Source organism: Malaya genurostris, chromosome 3, assembly GCF_030247185.1.
Source record: "Malaya genurostris strain Urasoe2022 chromosome 3, Malgen_1.1, whole genome shotgun sequence".
In the NCBI taxonomy this organism is placed as follows: domain Eukaryota; kingdom Metazoa; phylum Arthropoda; class Insecta; order Diptera; family Culicidae; genus Malaya; species Malaya genurostris.
In genome coordinates, this window is record NC_080572.1 from 279430584 (window position 1) to 279449156 (window position 18573).

General features: G+C 36.0%; 1 protein-coding gene across 12 annotated transcripts in view; it reads right to left on the minus strand.

Annotated features, from left to right (window-relative positions):
• LOC131439171 (oxysterol-binding protein-related protein 2) overlaps positions 1 to 18573 on the minus strand; it is a 50290-nt gene that overhangs the window by 25734 nt on the left and 5983 nt on the right. For 2 of the 12 annotated variants that reach the window (XM_058609887.1, XM_058609880.1), the window contains exons 1-2: positions 15720 to 15840; positions 9526 to 9642 (exon numbers count right to left, since the gene is read on the minus strand). The exons of 1 other annotated variant lie outside the window; for it this stretch is intronic. In XM_058609887.1, the coding sequence (XP_058465870.1) occupies positions 9526 to 9575 (50 nt within the window). In that variant the 5' untranslated portion in view covers positions 9576 to 9642; positions 15720 to 15840. Of the gene's footprint in view, positions 1 to 9525; positions 9808 to 15454; positions 15841 to 18573 lie in introns of those variants that run through there. 9 more of the 12 variants (XM_058609885.1, XM_058609877.1, XM_058609884.1 and 6 more) reach the window with 7 other exon arrangements.

Below are 18573 nucleotides of genomic sequence, written 5' to 3' on the forward strand. Positions count from 1 at the left end.
TAAAGAACTTGATACTGAATCTGAATTCTGTAACTTGATTTGGGAATTGGAACTGAATTTTAGAACTGAGTTCAGAACCTATGTTCTGGAACTGAGTTTGTAAACAGGATCTGAACTTTACACCTGGGTTCAGGAACTAGAGCTGTTTCCATTCCAAAATTTCGGTTACAGATTTAGACAAAAATCCAGGTCAAGAATTCAGTTCCAAAATTCCGATCCAGGATTCAATTCTTGAATCCAGGATCAGAATAAAATTTAGATCCAGATTTCAATTCCAGAATTGATTTTCATCTGGAATTGAAATCTGGACCTAAATTCTAGACCTGAAACTGAATTCTGGTCCTGGATTCTAGACCTCAGTTCTGGAACTGAGTTTTTGAACTGAATTCTGGATCGGAATTTATGAACTAAATCCTGGACTTGGATTCTGGTCTGAACCTGAATTACAGTTCCAGAATCTAGAGCAAAAACTCAGATTCAGTTCTAATTAAATAATTATGGACCTAAATTCCGGAACTAAATCATTAATCTGAATTATAGAATTAAATTCTGGAACTGAATTCTGAACCTGAATTCTGGACCGGAATTTTGGAACTAAAAAGTCTGAACCTGAGTTTCTGTTCCAGAATACAGTTTGAAAACTGATCCAGAACTCAGTTTTAGTTAGAGTTAGAATTCTGGATGAACTGGTTAAAGATTCAAGACCAGGATTTGGAAACTAATTTCTAGGTCAACTTCAGACAGGACCAGAATTTTAGTCTGAACCTGAATCTTATTTTCAGAGATCCGGTTCAGTTTCATTTTAGTTTCGAAATTCAGCTCAAAAATTTAGTTCCACAATTTGAAACCAGCATTCAGTTTCGAAATTCGTTAACAGACTATAACTTCGAGAATTTGGTACTGAATCTGAAATCTAGACTTGTTTTGGGAACTTGAACTGGATTTTGGAACTGAGTTCAGGACCTAGATTCTGGAACTGAATTTAGATTCTGGATTCTGGATCTGAATTTGTAAACAGAATCTGAACTCTACACGTGAACTAGAACTGATTTCTGGATCTGGATCCGGAAAATGAATTCAAGAATTGAAATCTGCAACTGAATTCTTGTCCTGGATTCTAGACTTCGCAATTCTGGACCTGAGTATTGGAAATGAATTGTGGTATTGATTCTGGCCCTGAATTCAAGAACTGGATCCAGGATCAGAATTTTGAAACCGAATTCAGGTCTGAACCTGAATTACAGTTCCAGAATCTAGAGCAAAAACTGAGATTCAGTTCTAATTCAATAATTCTGGACCTAGAATCCGGAACTAAATTATTAATCTGAATTATAGAATTAAATTCTGGAACAGAATTCTAAACTTAAATACTGGAGCGGAATTTTGGAACTAAATGGTCTGAATCTGAATTTCTGTTCCAGAATACCATTTCAAAATTCAGATCCAGAAGCAAATTCCAGCAATCAGTTTTAGTTCCAGAATTCTGAATTTAGAATTGGCCCAGGATTCTGCAACTAACTTCTATTTCAACTCCATGCGGGACCTGAATTCTGATTTGCACCTGAAACTTAATTCCGGAATTCCGGTCCCGAATTTAGTTTCAAAATTCATTTCAAAAATCTTATTTTACGATTACAATCCAGCATTCAGTATCGGGATTCGTTAACAGAAACTGACTTCTGAATCTAAATTCTAGAACTAAATTCTGTAGCTTGATTTAGACCTGTATTCAGGAACTGGGATTGAATTTGGGAACTGATTTCTGGACCTAGATTCTGGAACTGAATTTAGGTTCTGGATTCTTGAACTGAATTTAGGTTCTGGATTCTTGAACTGAATTTGGTAACAGGATCTGAACTCTAGACCTGGATTCAGGAGCAATAAAATAATTCTGTATCAGGATTCTGGAACTGTATTCTGAACCTAGATGCTGAACATAAATTCTGGACCTGGAACTGAATTATAGTCCTGGATTCTAGAACTAAGTTTTGGATCAAGAGCTGAATTTTAAACCTGAATTCTAGAACTAAATATTGAACCTGAAACTGAATTCAGATCCTGATTTCTGCAACTACAGGGTCCGGCACTCGAAGTGTAACCAATTAAAAAGGCCATAAATTCAGTTTGGAAAATTACTTTTACTTAATTCAAAGTACAAAATGTGTAAAAATGATACAAAATTCAGAATCAATTCACTTTTGCTCGATATGACTACCTTTTACCTTGACTATGGCCTTGAGACGGTCAAAAAACGAATCGCAAGCTGCCCGAATGTGACTTGCAGGTGTATTTTGGCCCACTCGCGGACAATAACTTTTTTCAGCGCCTCGAGACTGGTGTATCTTTTAGTTCGGACTTTGCTCTCCAAAATGGCCCAAAGAGAATAATCCATTGGATTCGCATCTGTTGAATTCGAGAGCCATTGTGTGGACGTGATGAAGTTCGGAACGTTGTTTTTCAGCCATTCTTGGTTCACTCGAGCTTTGTGAGACGGTGCCGAGTCCTGCTGAAACGTCCATGGTCTGCCACCGAAATGTTTCTCTGCCCCCGGCATCAAAGCAACCTCCAGAATACTTTCCCGATAATATGTCGCATTTACCTTGATGCCAGGCTCGAAGGTCTGAAGTTGGTTACACTTCGAGTGCCGGACCCTGTAAATTCGGGAACAAGTTTATGAACTTGAGCTGTGGAAATAAATATCAAACTTCAAAATTCAGATACGGAATTCCGTTTCAGCTCCAGAATTCTGGACCTAGATTTAAGGACTCGTGCGAAATTCTTGACCAGGATTCTAAAACTAACTTCTAGATCAACTGCATGCGGAACCTGGAACCCGAACATTCGTCTCAAAAATTTAATTTAAAATCCGGCATTCAATAACGGAATTTACTAACAGAAACTGACTTTCAAAACTTGATTCTGAATCTAAATTCTAGAATTGAATTCTGTAACTTGATTTGGACCTAGATTCAGGAACTGGAAGTGGGTTCTGGACATGAATTCTGAAACCTAAGTCTGGTTCTGGATTCTGGAACTGAATTTGGAAACAGGAACTAAACTCTTAACCTAGATTCAGGAACTAGAACTGAATTCCGGATCTGATTTCTGGATCTGGATTTAAGAAATGGGCCTGGATACTGAACCTAAGTTCTAAACATGGAACTGCACGGAGAACCCTTCGATCATAAAATTGCGATATCACAGTTTTTGATTTTTGCGATAGTTGGTTTAACTAATTTCTTTCTGATTCAACCAATATGGTTTTTGATTTGCATATATTCAAGTAGTTGAAAAATATGTTGTTTTGAATGCTGTCAAATGCCGGAGACAGTTGAAAGCAAAACAATAATTGCAATGCAAAATCAACAACTTTTCTAGTTGAAATCTGTTCGTGTCGCTTCAAAATGTCAATGAAAACAACATCGATGGTTAAAGCGTTTGGTGAAATCGTGTTCATTCGATTTGAGAAAATTATGATAACAAGTGTTTATCTAACAGCGGTGTTGTGATAAAATTAACCTTGTTTAAGATGAAAAAGTTTTGGTGACAAATTATAAAATGTTAATGAATGATCATCTCGTAATCTTTCAGGTATGCGCAAAAATTTTATGCTTCAAATTCGATCATTGATTCACTTCCAGCAGACTGTTTTACTTCCAGCTGTTGGATACCGATGATTATGTTCATGCATTAGCAATAAAACGCTTTTTGACATGAATTTAATTTAGAAAAGTAACAGGAGCGAAGGGTTTCAAACACACAGAACGCGCTGCGATTGAATGGCGCGTTTGAATTGCCGTCGCAAAATTCCAATTCCCAGTGGTTGATGCACCCAAGCTCATATAAATTGACTAAAATTTTCGCAAATCAATAACATTGTTCGAGTTGATTCAACTATTTGCAATATCTAAAACAAATAAACCGATTTATTTTTCAACGAACAGAATTTTGTTTCAATAACAACACCAGTTATTTCAACTAAAATATTTGGAAATGAAAAATCCTTGCTCTCTCTTGAGTACTATCATTCTATAATTTTCATTTTCTGTTTCTACAAAAATGGTCTCTAGTTAGGTGAATATCGCATAAAAAAGAAAAAAGAAATATTGACTTAGTCGTCAAAAAAAAAAGTAAAAAACTTACGTTTAGGTACCGCTAATTTTTCGGGTGAATTTGAGAACAATTTCCCTAATTTGAATATTGATTACATACAACGTTCAGGTTTCATGTCTTGTACAGAAGTATAATCTATCGGAGGCTTGATTACGATGCAGCTAGAGTTTCCAATCCGTCTACTTTGTACAATCCGTCAATTTAACAATCCTGACGTTGCTTGCGTAGTTTCTGAGTGGATCCGCAAGAGAACAATCCACACCCAACAACATATCTATAGTTAACCTTCTGTTCACCTTTTCCCTAGTTTGTGACAATTCAATTCGAAACATTCGGACTTTGGACGAGCCTCTCTTTCGCATAGTAATAAAATCACATTGAAATAAAACCTCTGCAAAACTGGTGCGAAACGTTCCGAGCGACAGGACATGCTAGAATCTGCTGAAAACCCACCTTTGGCGAATAGCCTAGCCACTTCTCCATTTAATCTAATCAGCATAATTTTACTCCACCATCAGTGCAGTGTTGGAAAAAAAGTTTATTTACGAATTGAATCCATAAAATGAGGTGTGTGTTTGTGAAATGGAAACTCTAGAACAAAATGCATTTTTTTTAAGTAATTTGAAGGGGAAAAAGCTTACTTTTACCCCCAAGTTTATGCTAGGTGCACATAACCATTTTCTTAAGTTTACGTTTCGTCTTCGACTCATCAGTGCGTCAGCAGATTATGCTGACGCAAACCCCCGGATCAACATAATCCGCTGAGCAGACGTAAAGTTAATGCTATTTGCAAGACACTTTTTTTGTACACATGAAGTGTAACGTCTAACCTGACGTCTCGAACGAAACAAGTTTCGGCTTACTGGCCGTACAGATTGTGGTAATTTGAAGGGGAAAAAGCTTACTTTTACCCCCAAGTTTATGCTAGGTGCACATAACCATTTTCTTAAGTTTACGTTTCGTCTTCGACTCATCAGTGCGTCAGCAGATTATGCTGACGCAAACCCCCGGATCAACATAATCCGCTGAGCAGACGTAAAGTTAATGCTATTTGCAAGACACTTTTTTTGTACACATGAAGTGTAACGTCTAACCTGACGTCTCGAACGAAACAAGTTTCGGCTTACTGGCCGTACAGATTGTGGTAATTTGAAGGGGAAAAAGCTTACTTTTACCCCCAAGTTTAAGTAAACTTAAGATTTTTTTTAAGCAATCCTAAAGCCGGGTCAAAATAAACGATTTAAAAAAAATGCAACTAAAACGAATAAACAAATTTTTACAATCACAAAGTACAAATCAAAAGTTCAAGGACTTTTTAAACAGTGCGGCTCGCAGTGTCGCCATCTGTCTGAATTTTCTATCCGTCAATTGTCAATTGTGTTGTCGTATAAAATTTCCAAGACATTTGGACGTATAGAAGCTGAGATATTGCGCTAAATGTGCACAAAGAGTGTAAGAGCCAACTTAAAACATTTTATTTTAAACTTCGTAAAACTTTTTACCGTTACTCATCAGATGACGAAACAAATTTATGGTGATGATTGTCTATTCCGTTTTCAAGAGGGACGGGAGGACTTGGAAGACGACAAACGTTCGAGTCGGCCAAAAGATGTTGTGAACGAAAAAAACACGGAAATTGTGTGTGATTTCATTAAAAAAGAGCCGCAATCATCGCTTAAATATATTTTGACAGATTTTGTATTTTGACAGAAAGTTTGTGCTCGATTTGTTCCGCACACTTTGCAACAACACGAAAAAAACCTCAGAATTCAACTTTCAAAGTCAAAGTCACGGTGGCAGTCATTAGATGAGCCGAGGCTGAAATATATGATATGACACCGTGCGAATTTGTTTTGTTCGGAAAACTACATTTGGCCATCAATAGAAAACTGTATGCTGATGTTCATTCCATCCAAAAGGCGGCGACCGCCATCCTCAACGCAATACCGACAAATGACCCTTGAAAAATCATTCGATAATCTTCTTGAACGTGCAAAACATTGTATTCAGGCGAAAGGAAACTATTTTGAAGGCGACCAATAAATTGAACAAAAAAAAAACAAATAATTTTCGTCCTGGAACTTTTTAATTGCACTTTGTAAATAGTGATTACGCTGTCATCTACGTTCTTTTGTAGCTGTCACATGGTTCGTATAATTTAATTAACTGAACAAATTATGCGAGTATAACTGAGCATTCCCATAATTTTCCGCTGTGATGGAGAAACCTGGTTATTTGTAAAAGTATTTGTTATGCTGATTTTATAGCTTTCAACCTACTACTCTTGAGCTTGTTACACCATTAGAATCTTAGTAGCCATGGACACTAGATGGCTGTCAAATTCAAAATGACATAAAACACTCGCCCGTCGTTCACACGCTTAGAAAAAGTTACTCAAAGTTTGAGTACTAATTACTCATTTTCTAATGATACATGGAAACGTCAAAAATTGAGTAGTTATCATCAATGATATTGAGTAACTCCTACTCTAAATTTGAGTTTAACACAATAACTCGTTTTTTTGTTACTATTCGCAAGATCAGTCTGAAAGTTGTAATAACCATTTGTAGCAACAGGTTGTATATTTTGTTAGTGAGATCGCGTATTTCGAGGGTGAGTCGCTCAACACAAACGGTGTTGTGTCTGCAAAAACCGGAATGATAAACTCCGTGCTTTAGAATGAAACCGAATATGCTCAAATGTCATTTATGAGGAATAAGTGTATGATTGGTGCCTGAGCATAACTGACATGTATGTTAATTTGCGATTAACACACTACTCCAAGCAACCACCACTTGATATAGTATTGAGTTCAATTACTTAATATTTTAATACAGGGGAACACTCAGAAAAGGAGCAATTTTTTTTTGTAAATTTGGTATATGTGAAAAAAAATTTCACTCAAAATTTGAGTGATAGTTATTCTATTTTTGGTACATGTACAAATAAAGCATTACTCAGTAAATGAGTAGATTTTACCCAAATATCGTTTCCAGTGGAAGAACTCAAATTTGAGTAACTCCGGAGTTACTCTAAATTAAAGTTGTTCCACTTTTTCTGTAGATGAGTGACATCTTACTCATTTTTGAGTAACTATTTTTAAGCGTGCAGTAAGCCGTGCATTGTCATTTATGTATTCCGCTGCACGCATGATGGCTAGAGAAGTGTATCATTTGAGTATCACAAAAAAGGTGAATTTAATGGCAATAAAGTGTTCTGTAGATGCGCAATACTAAATTGATAAGTGTTTAGGTGATGAATGAATTATTTTTTACGAACCGAAATCAATTTCCCGAACTATATCTAAAATACTAACAAAGAATAGAGGAAAATTGTGATTGAGGAAAAAATACGAACGTATATTTTCTCACGTGAGTGTTGACAAGCGACTGGCTGTCATCTTTTCTTCGGAATAAATGGGTCGAAATACAATAAAGCGGATTGCATCGAAAATTGTGATTGAGGAAAAAATACCCGCAGTTTAATCCTAAACAGGAATAGTGTTTCGTCTGAAAAAGTAACTTGGGATGCTTCAGAGATGAACATTTTCGTGCAATGACGATTTTCGTTGTGAATTATCAAGACAAGAGTGCTTCAATCAACTTAGTTCGACAGTTTGGCAGTGTAGCACCGACCTAACATATGCGACTGTAAAAAACTGGTATAACGAATTCAATCGCGGTCGTAGTTCGCTTGCCGATAAATTTAAAGAAAGTCGTCCAAAATCAGTTGTTTTACCGGAAAACATCGATGCTGTGAACAATCTGATAATGGAAATTCGCCATGTGACGTATCGTGAAACGAAGGCAGCCTTGGGCATTAGTATGAGAAGCTTCTATGTTTGTTTGCATGAACATTTTAGTCGTGAAAAAATTGGCTCACGTTGGATCCCACATAATTTGACAATCGCTCAAAAAAGACTCGTGTCGATTGGTGCCAAGAAATGCTGAGAAAAATCAATCGTGGTGCTTCAAATTTTGTATATAAAATCTACACAGGTGACGAAACATGGATTTATTCATATGAGCCAGAAACTAAATAGCAGTTGACTGCATGGCTGTTCCAAAAAGAACCAAATCCAACAAGAGTTGTTCGCGCTCGAAGCACTTCAAAGAAAAGGGTGGCTTGTTTTTTCGGTATAAACGGACATATCGCTACCGTTGCTTTAGAGGATCGTAAGACCGTCAATTCAAGCACCCAAAACGTCGTATTGATGAGCAACCCGCCGTATAATCCTAACTTGGCACCTAACGACTTCTATTTGTTCCCTTCCGTGAATAATAAACTGCATGGAGAGCGATTCAATACTCCTGAAGAAGTTGTTGAAGTGTTCAAAAACCATGTTTTGGGGGTGCCTTAAGAAGGGTGGATGAAAATTGGCCATTTGCGATCAAATATAATACTGTTATCATTTTTAGGCTAAATACATAAGTAACAACCCTGCAACGATCAAATTATTTGATCACTTATCAATATCAATTTGACGAAAGAGTTTGACTTTTAATTACTTTTATCTGAACCCAAAACAGCTATGTAATACAACAGAGACATTAACTAAAAACGAAGGCCAGTTAATAATAACCCAACTGTTGAAGTCGTTAACACCCTGGTAACGGAATGGATGTCATTCGAAAGCCAATAATTACACCATCAGTATTCGTTAATTACCTAAGACAAAACCCGAAAACATAGAGTCAAAAGAATCTTTATAATATCATTTGTACATTAGAGATAGTCAAGCTCGAGTGTTCAAACCCAAATTTTTGCAGACACATCAATGAACATGGAATTTAACATTGTTTTTTTCTATTTTTCTCACCCTTAACAAAAACCAAAATGTAAGCAATCAAACTCATGAGCCAATCATATCCGGATTCAGTATCGATTTAGGAGAAAAAAAAGTTAAGTCCGACCATCTCTAGTGTACGTAGAAAGAAAACTGTTCAGTGCAGCATGCGGCAAAGTGATGGGGTCGATATTGAAACAGAAGAAGGGTGGGGCACATAAACAATACAGCACAGCACTAGTGAAGCAAGGACAGTTACATCTTGATAGCATTTACACAGTGCGGAAGCCTCATGACAGCGGTTTGTACACCGGGTTGGGATTGAAGTGCAAAGGTTACCGTGCGTGACTGGGGTCAGTGACGTTGCGTGCATAACCGAGTCGGTGAGCCACACGACACGTAGAATTGGTATTTTTCATTTCCTTTTTATAAATTCGATTAGTTTGGCATTCGCATTCACTCAATATTTTTGTATATGTTTTTGGGAATTAGTGCAATTGTTAATCAAACAAGTATTATTTGTTCGAATAGTGGTCAATTGTATCAGACAGCTGTTGACTTGTGTGAACTGTTTGAAATATACTGTATAAAATTTGTTTTTATGGAAGCGATACTACTATATTTACCTGAGTTTCTCATACTGCTCGTTTTTTTCATGGGAAACACTTTCCGCCATATTACTTCGAGTACAAGCAACGAAGGATGAAACTCAAAATGATTCTAATATATGTATTCTAGCTTTGCTGTCAAAAGAAACATCAGGCATTGTTCAAGATTTTCGGAAACCTAAATTCTTCCCCGCGGGCTGAACGTTTTCTTATTGCCTTTTCAGTGCTAATATTTTCTCTTGTCACACTGTCCTTTCTCGTACAAGATATACCATCACAATTCGATTAAAAATGGTTTTACTGGAAGAATGTTTAAAATCAAAAGTAAGAAATGACTGCCCAACTATCCAATCAATTTAAGTGTAGAGGCGAAGAATTTTTGTTGCACATATTTTGTTATTATCGAAAACGATTTTGAACCGACAATTGGAATTTGCAATATTTCTGTTAGCGTAATCTTATGCTAGGGTAATGAGACTTTCTTGGAGCTCATTTACAACCACAAACGCATATCCGCCGCAAGGGAATTGGTTTAGATCTGGGTTTTTATACCGTGTTTCGTGACATTTCTTATACGAACATTCCAAGTAATGTGGTATAATGAAAATAGTCCTTGATATCGATATTCCTTGGGGGTGAACAACCAACAACAAGGCAATTGTAAACAAGCAGATTGGAGTCTCTTTTGACAAATCAATTGGAATCATAACAATTTGTCCGCTGATCTTTGGTTGTAGCGTCACTACGAAATACCTAACCTCAGCCAGTTTTACCTGTTAGTTGATTAAATAATTTCTGTACTCATCACAGAATATTTTGGGAGGTTATACAATAATCAAAACTAGAACGAATAATCCCAGCATCACTTTTATCATTCAATTTGTTTGTAGAACTGACATAAAATATGAATCTAAAGAAAGTTTATATGCGTAAAACACTTGATTCGGCCAATCGGGACTAAATCTGAAGCTATATAGAAAACAATATGGTATTCATATGAAGCTCTTACATAGTTTGGTGTCAATGATATGTCGTATTCAGTGGCGTCTCGTGACAAAATTGACTAGTTGTGCACTGCTTATGTGGTATGATAGCAGATATAACAGTTCGTTGTAAGTGGAAACTAAAGATTGAGGAATGGAGATTCGCTTGTGTTTTTTATATTTTCGGGTGGGATTTTTTATGTCTGATGCATATGAGGTGCGTGTAAATACACGCAATTTTGGTGCGATCCAACCTGCTTTCATCGAATTAGTATTAAAAAAATTAAATTTGGTTGAGGTTGGGGACGCAGTTCATTCCTTCAATTCGGCCGGTTGTACAATGCACGAGGTGCACATGAGGACGAGAAGACACTGGTCGTATTGATGTGCAATTCAAATAAATGTAGCATGATTTCCACAGAAATTTACTGTTTTACACGCATTTTATAAGTTAAATGAAATTTTTATGTTTCCCCGCTTGTACGCGGCGGGCAGATTTCCCCCCAGACGGCCAGCCATTCTGGCAGAATTCCGGCAAAAGTCTGGCAACAATGCAACAACCGTTTCCGACAGAGAATTTCGCCTAACGGTTATTAACGGTTCTGTTTCTGTCAGATTCTTGCCATACAAGATTAGCAGAACTGTTTTGAATCGGTTCTACATTTTTAGCGTCTTGGTTTCATTTTTTCATTAAAAAGTACATATAAAAGGCAATAAATTATTGCCCTTCATAAATACTAATTGAAAAAAACGAAAAAAGAAGGAAGAGAGAAATAAACAAGACACATACGGCGAGATAGTGACGCAATTTCGTCTGGACAATTTTGACAGCAGCCGGAATGCAGCCAGCCTTCTGACGGTTGCCAGAATTCCTGACAAGCGGGTCACATCAGTGATTGTTCAAAAGCTATGCACATGATGCTAACGTGCAAACTTTTATCAGGGTAGAGTAAGCGCAGAGTTTTCAAACATTCCCGCATAACGTTTTGGCTACCTGGGTAGCCATGGCCACCAGACGGCTACCAAAATTGATTCAGTGATGGTTGTCAAATCTAATTTGACAAAACAAAGTCGCCTGTATCTAAGTTAGCCTAGCGTTTTCATCCTCCCACCTTCGCTGAAAACGTCAAAGATTTCAATGTGGAAAAGCCTGGTGGATACGGTTGTATCGTTTGAGTTGTATATCTGGCAGCGGTGAGGCAGTCGGTCACCAGAATGTCTGCCAGCCATATTTTTCCAGCTGGCAGCGTTTAGTCAGCCATCTGGCAGTCATACGTATGCGGGTTTGAGTGAAAAAAAATACTTCTAGCAGTTCAGTGCGGTTTCATTCTCGGAATATTCTTATCAAATCTAAGAATGCAAGAATACGTCGTTTTTCATTACCGCTTCTAGATCCGGCCCTTGAAATCATGAATCATCAATCATAGATGTGTTCAATAGTAATTTTGTGGTTTCAATTATGCTAAGTGAGAGATCCTACATAAGCATATCAAAATCGTTCAGTTTTGACTCCAGTACGGTCAAATTGAACGGTTTCAATCACTTTTTTGCCCTTCCTATTTAAAAAAAAGAAGAATGATTTTAATTAGGGAATCCTTTTATATTAACATTACCGAAAAAGAATTTGTTTATTTTTGAGTGCAAAAAACTCAAATTTTTAGTTAAATTCACTTATATTGTGAATAAAATATTTATTCATTATTTTGAGTAAAATATACTCAAATTTTGACAGCTTCGTTCCTTACTCAAAAATGAGTAGACAGGTGGTAACTCGAGTTCAGAGTACGTGGACTTTTTAATAAATTCGAGTGGTGTGTCACTCAATTTTGAGTTATGTTCAATCAGAGTGTATAGTCCCAAAGGTTTCCAAGATGTTTATTTTGAATCCTAATTTTCCGAATTATAGGATAAGTGTTGAAAATTTCAAACTATCATTTGAGGTGATCGAAAAAAAGTGAAAACTTTGTGAAACTGTGCTAAAGACTGTTATAAAATATTGATCTTGTTAATTGAAGGCCTTGCAAATTTACTGTGCTATTCCGACACCGGAAACAGTAGTCGAAAATTCTGAAATGAAGCTCCCACACGCAGAGAAATTCAGCATGTTTAAAATAACAAAACAGTTAGTAGATTTTTGAACTTGATTTCTGTTCATTTCAAGCTAGATCATCATTGTTACAAACCAATTTCTCCCTTCAACATTAACAATAATCTCTGTTTAATTTGAATCAAAATTTTGGTATAATCAAACGAAAAATATATTTGCTCCGGCTGAGTTTATCATTGAAATGAACTAACTATTTATTACATGTCAACCAAAGTTGAGTTAATGTTATCAGCCATGTCCTTGTTCATTCAATCCAGCTATATCTTCAAAACAAGAAAAAAATTTGATCTATTTATCTATGTTCTTATTCGTGTTAAGATACAACTAACTTTACTGTTTAAATGAACCGTAATAGTTTTATTTCTTGTGAACCAGAGCATTTTTACCCGCGCGAATAAACCAGGGCATTTTTTTTCTCCCGCGGAAAAAGTTTGTACGCGTTTCATAAGTAAAATTTTAACTGCGTTTTCCATTCCATAGAGGGTTCAACAATTGCATAGAGGGTAAACAATTCAAGTGTATGTATTGATAATTAGGAATATTTTGGAAAATTGCATAAAATACATAACACATTTTCTTCACAAAAAATTGATGCAGGATCTCTATCTTGACCGGACTGATGGAGCACCTAACCGTTGGATGTTATAAAAATTGAAAAACCTTGATTATGGTATGTGAATAATTCGATCGTTCATCGACAAAACTCCTAAATATTTCGAAAAATTCATAAATAAAAGTAATCATTTTTTTCAGAAATTTTATAACGAATACAAATCGAAATAAAAGTAGTATCCAAATTTCCTTGTAAATTAGTTTGAAAGAAATCATTTTATTCTTGAAAACGAACAAAACTGTATGATTTCAACAAATAAAAGCGTTAGTTGAAATAGCTATGTTTAAGGTAATTTATTTAGACTAAAAAGTTTGTTAATTTGAATCGCAACAATTCTTAACTTTATCGAAAGTTCGTTCATTCATAACAAATTTTTCAAAATGAATTCACTGTGAAATTATTTGTCGAGAAATTGACAGGACCGCACAAGAAAATAAATGGTAATTTTTATCAAAATGTTGTTTGAAACAAACTAACCCACTGAGTAAAATTGATTATCATATTTTGTAGTTTCAATCAGCAATGTTTTCTATAACAAACTAGATTTTCTTTTGTCACTATTTTAACAAAAAAAATCGTTGCGAGAAACCCAAACTTGGTTATATTAACAATTTTTTTCGCAGTTAAGCTGCATTTTTTTATCTCATTTTAACAACTAACATGAAACTACTACACTGCTTCCGTAAATTCTAAAATAGTGTGGAGTATCCATTCAGTCATGATAACACATGTTTGCTGCAATACATGTTAAAATTTGATCATGTTATGGAGTATCATAGCTATCCAAACACCAATTTTCAGTCAAAACAGTTAACAGTCTGATTACTGAGTTGAGTTTTTGAAAAAAAATCTTCGAAAGTCGTGATAATCGTGAACTGAAAACTAGCTTCCTTCGTGTTCACTTCAACTTTTCAACCTTCTAAATCGATAAGTTTTAATTGAAAGCTAACATACCAACGAAATGTTAGTATGGTAGAAGCAATTATTTTGTGCAGGAAGACATGGACTAACATATGACTAATGCTTGCCTGAAAGCAAAATCGGGCAGTAGGCCTTTTGAAAATTTGTGGTTTGATTTCGAGTTTCATCAGTGATACATTTTTGTTGATTGCTAGCAAGCAACAAAGTATTGAATTTTCCCGAAAGTTAATTCATTCAAAAGTTGTAATTTTGGTAATGTGTTTCAATGGAAATGGAGTTATCTGTTCTGTACACATCGTTGAAACATAATGGAGACGCTTCGTAATTTACCACCACGAATCATGTACCAGTACCTCATAATTTAATTATTCGGTAACACTTCAGGGTGACGTCGCGTCCTTACTTTACTCTATTAGAAGTGCAAATGTTTAGGAGAGAAGGAGCAAAACATTACCAAATCAGTCCCGAAACCTTCGTGCACATTAGAGATCCAGTAACATCAAATAACTTTCCGATAATTTGAGCAGAGAATGGACTAACAGCAAGGAAGAATGTCAAGAACAGCAGCTAGCCAGAGGGAAAGGAGCGCCATCGGAAAATGTATACATATGCGTATTTATATAGGAACCACGGAATGGTACAAAACATGGGAAACGACTAACACTACTACATGATAAAGAAAAACCAGAAACACGAATGAGGAACAATCGACGAAGTGTGGGTGACAGTGACGGCCAAAAGCCTTCACGGTTCTTTGGGGTTTACAGGAAAAAATGTAGGCCACTCTTCCTAAGCAATAATTAGCTATTGCTATAGGCACTGTGTTTGATGAGGAAGATTTGTTTGCTATTTCTCGGTTTACATCACACAATCTTCGTTTAGGGGAGGAGGATAGGAAACACGGTTCTATTTATGAGATATCGTGTTGCAGGAAGACACAGGCCACGAGTACTGATTGTAAGTACAGTATAGATATGTTCGTAGAAGGAAGCATGAAAGGATCAATAACGGAAGAGCGCTCGAATGAATGAAGGAAACGAATGATGTCCTTATTATAAAACAACTCTGGTATTATTGGAATACATCGAAATAAACATAGTAAAAACATAGACAGAACACCGACCAACTTTACTGCCCTTCCCTAAAAACGAAAATAGAAATAAAGTAAAACATTCACTAAATTCCTTGTTGTGAGAGGAGCATAGGACAGCATCACGAGAGAATCAACACTGCAGGCAACAACCTAATCATGGAAGTCCTTCAAAATGTTGTGATCACATAAATTCTAACATATAACATAGCTTATGTTTATAGTTCACTCACGCCCTCACGCTAAAACACAACACGTACAAACTTCTATGGTGTTTGTTTCGAATAGTCTTTTTCTTTGTTGTTCACATTTGAAACATCAAGATATTGTCCCACAGTAAAACAGTCGTAGAACCGAACCTTATCTCACTTCACAGGAAGAAATCACTGGGTGAAGAAGGGATATCGATTTTCGCCCTTTCATTCATAAAACCTGTTAGGTAAGAAAAATTGCGTCTCTCACATGAGATGGAATTTTGCAACGACACAAACCACGCACCAAAATGCTTCAGCATCCATTCACTTTCACTGCCAACGCTCGACTCAAACGTACCGCAAGTGGGCTCGAAAATCGGGAAAATTTTGTAAATCTGCTCTCCCTATCGCTCACGGCTTAATCACACGCACAGAGTGGGCACTCATTTTCGTTCTGTTCGGGAAAAGCTGTTCTATAGTCACTGGTGTACCGAAACCGTGCTGCAAGTTTTTTTTGGTTAGAGCGACCATACTCTGGAACAAGATTCGCGAACAGAATAAAGCTCACATTTGCTTTTAACAAAAGCTAAGCAAATGGCTAAATCCTACACGGAAAAGTAAGCGATCGCAAAACAACTGAAATATTATTTGTTTTTCTGAAATCGATTGGTTAAAATTGGTTACAACTAATCGATTGTTGCTTAAAATAAACTGTCATTTTTTCTTCAAAGACACGCACCATAAACGAGTAATGGAATGCAACAGTTGAACAATGACATACACCCGGAAAATGAAATGTTTTAATTCAGTTATTTGAACTCAAGACGCCTATAGAAAAACAAATATTTTTTTACTAAATGACCATACCTGCATCGGCCAGAAATAGTCGAAAACACGTTTTCGTTCGGCACGTCAGAAAAGACATTGCACTCCGTTGCAAAACAAAAAGTGTTCTGTAAGTAGCAGAAACTTTACGTCTGCTTAGCGGTTCAAATTGAACTGCCGAGTTTAGCACTAAGCAGTTCAATTTGAACTGCTCTGCACTGATGAGTCAAAGACGAAACGTAAAAATAATATAAACGCTTATGTGCCCTAGCACAAAATTTGGCTAACCCCTAAATGAAATATTTTTTTAATGCTAGTCTCTTCGGAGGGCAGCTAATCATTTGCCGCTTGAACAACGAAATTTTGCCTATAAGTAGCTGCTTATAGCTTTATCAGTAAACTCACAGATAATATAGAAATGCAACAAAACATTGAAATTCCCAATAGAGAAAATTCACCAGTAAATTGTTCACAGGACATCCTTTACTTGCAAAATGGCTTCCTGGAAGAGCTTTGATTTTTTTTTCTAGAATTTAGCTGATAAGCCTAATGCTACAGATGCACTTTCAAGAAAATACAAATAGTACTAATTCATTCACATCACAAATTTTTAAGCGTTAAGCGGTTTCAATTACATTATCATAAGCTGTCCGAAAATGCATTACTCGCAGATGAAATTGAAACATTTATACTGTAGGAATATTTATTCAATATATGGAAAACTTGTTTTACAATTAACTCATTTTGAAAATTTTCAATATAAAAATTAAAAGAATTTTTGTTCTGCGTTTAGCTGTCTTCGTTCACCGCCATGTGACAGCATTTGAATACAGCGATTTCGTTTACCTGAAAGGTTATGACAAAATCAACAGATATGTTAGTTAAATCAACAACATTTTAGTTGAAACAACTTGGGCATGAAACAATAATTGCAATATTGTAATTTTGTGATCTGCGGTTTCGCCGTGTAAGAATCCTTGCAGGTCGGGACTCGAACATACCCCATTAACAGGACATAACCAAGAAAGAGGAAAACATCTGAAAGTGACCGTGCCGAATACACTTGAGTCTTACTTATGCGAGGAAAGCTTCATTTCAAAAATTGGCATGAAAACCGCATAACTCTAAAAATTTGAGCAAAAACCGTACACCATAAGAAAAAATTCAAGATTTCAACGGTTAAAACTTGAGTAGTTACCTTCAATCATCATGAACAGTACTGTAAAGCTTCATTAAATTCAATTGTAATCGAATGTGTCCACACACACACACACGATCATTCTGCTGCAGTAAACTTCACATTCTAACACACAACCTTCGCTGTCGCATCGAATGGGTATCATCCCGTCCTTCATTCGTTTCTCTTTCTACCGAAGCTAAGTTTAACCACCGTCATTTTATCGGTTGAAGTAACAAAATATCTCTTACAATTCAATCGGAGGGCAGCTAATCATTTGCCGCTTGAACAACGAAATTTTGCCTATAAGTAGCTGCTTATAGCTTTATCAGTAAACTCACAGATAATATAGAAATGCAACAAAACATTGAAATTCCCAATAGAGAAAATTCACCAGTAAATTGTTCACAGGACATCCTTTACTTGCAAAATGGCTTCCTGGAAGAGCTTTGATTTTTTTTTTCTAGAATTTAGCTGATAAGCCTAATGCTACAGATGCACTTTCAAGAAAATACAAATAATACTAATTCACTTCACATCACAAATTTTTAAGCGTTAAGCGGTTTTAATTACATTATCATAAGCTGTCCGAAAATGCATTACTCGCAGATGAAATTGAAACATTTATACTGTAGGAATATTTATTCAATATAACTCATGTAAACATTCGAATTGGTTCAAGATAATGGATCTAAGGAAAAACCAGTCAAGATAACTGAAATATCAATTACAAAATAAAGATAAATCAATTGTTCCCTCTTTCAGTTTCTAGTTTTTAATATTTCGAAACACATCTCAATACATTTCAAACAGTCGAAATTATCGATTTTAACTCGCTGGTGATAATTGAAAACTCAAATGAGAACCGCCACCCTCTATTTATCATTATGATCGGAGAGAGTTTTGTATTATCGAGTTGATGTTTATGCCTATTCATTCGCACTTGCTCACTTCCCGCAGTGAAAACAATGAAACAGGTACACAAACTTGGCACTACAAACCGAGCAAACAAAAATTCAAATGACTGACGCTTGTTCAATTGACTATGAGTTCAAGGAGCTCTGGCAACGGAAGTAAAATGAATGAGAAGGGATATGTTGACAGTCAACGGCCATAAATTTTATTTTCATCTAATAGTATTCGATTGAAATGAAGT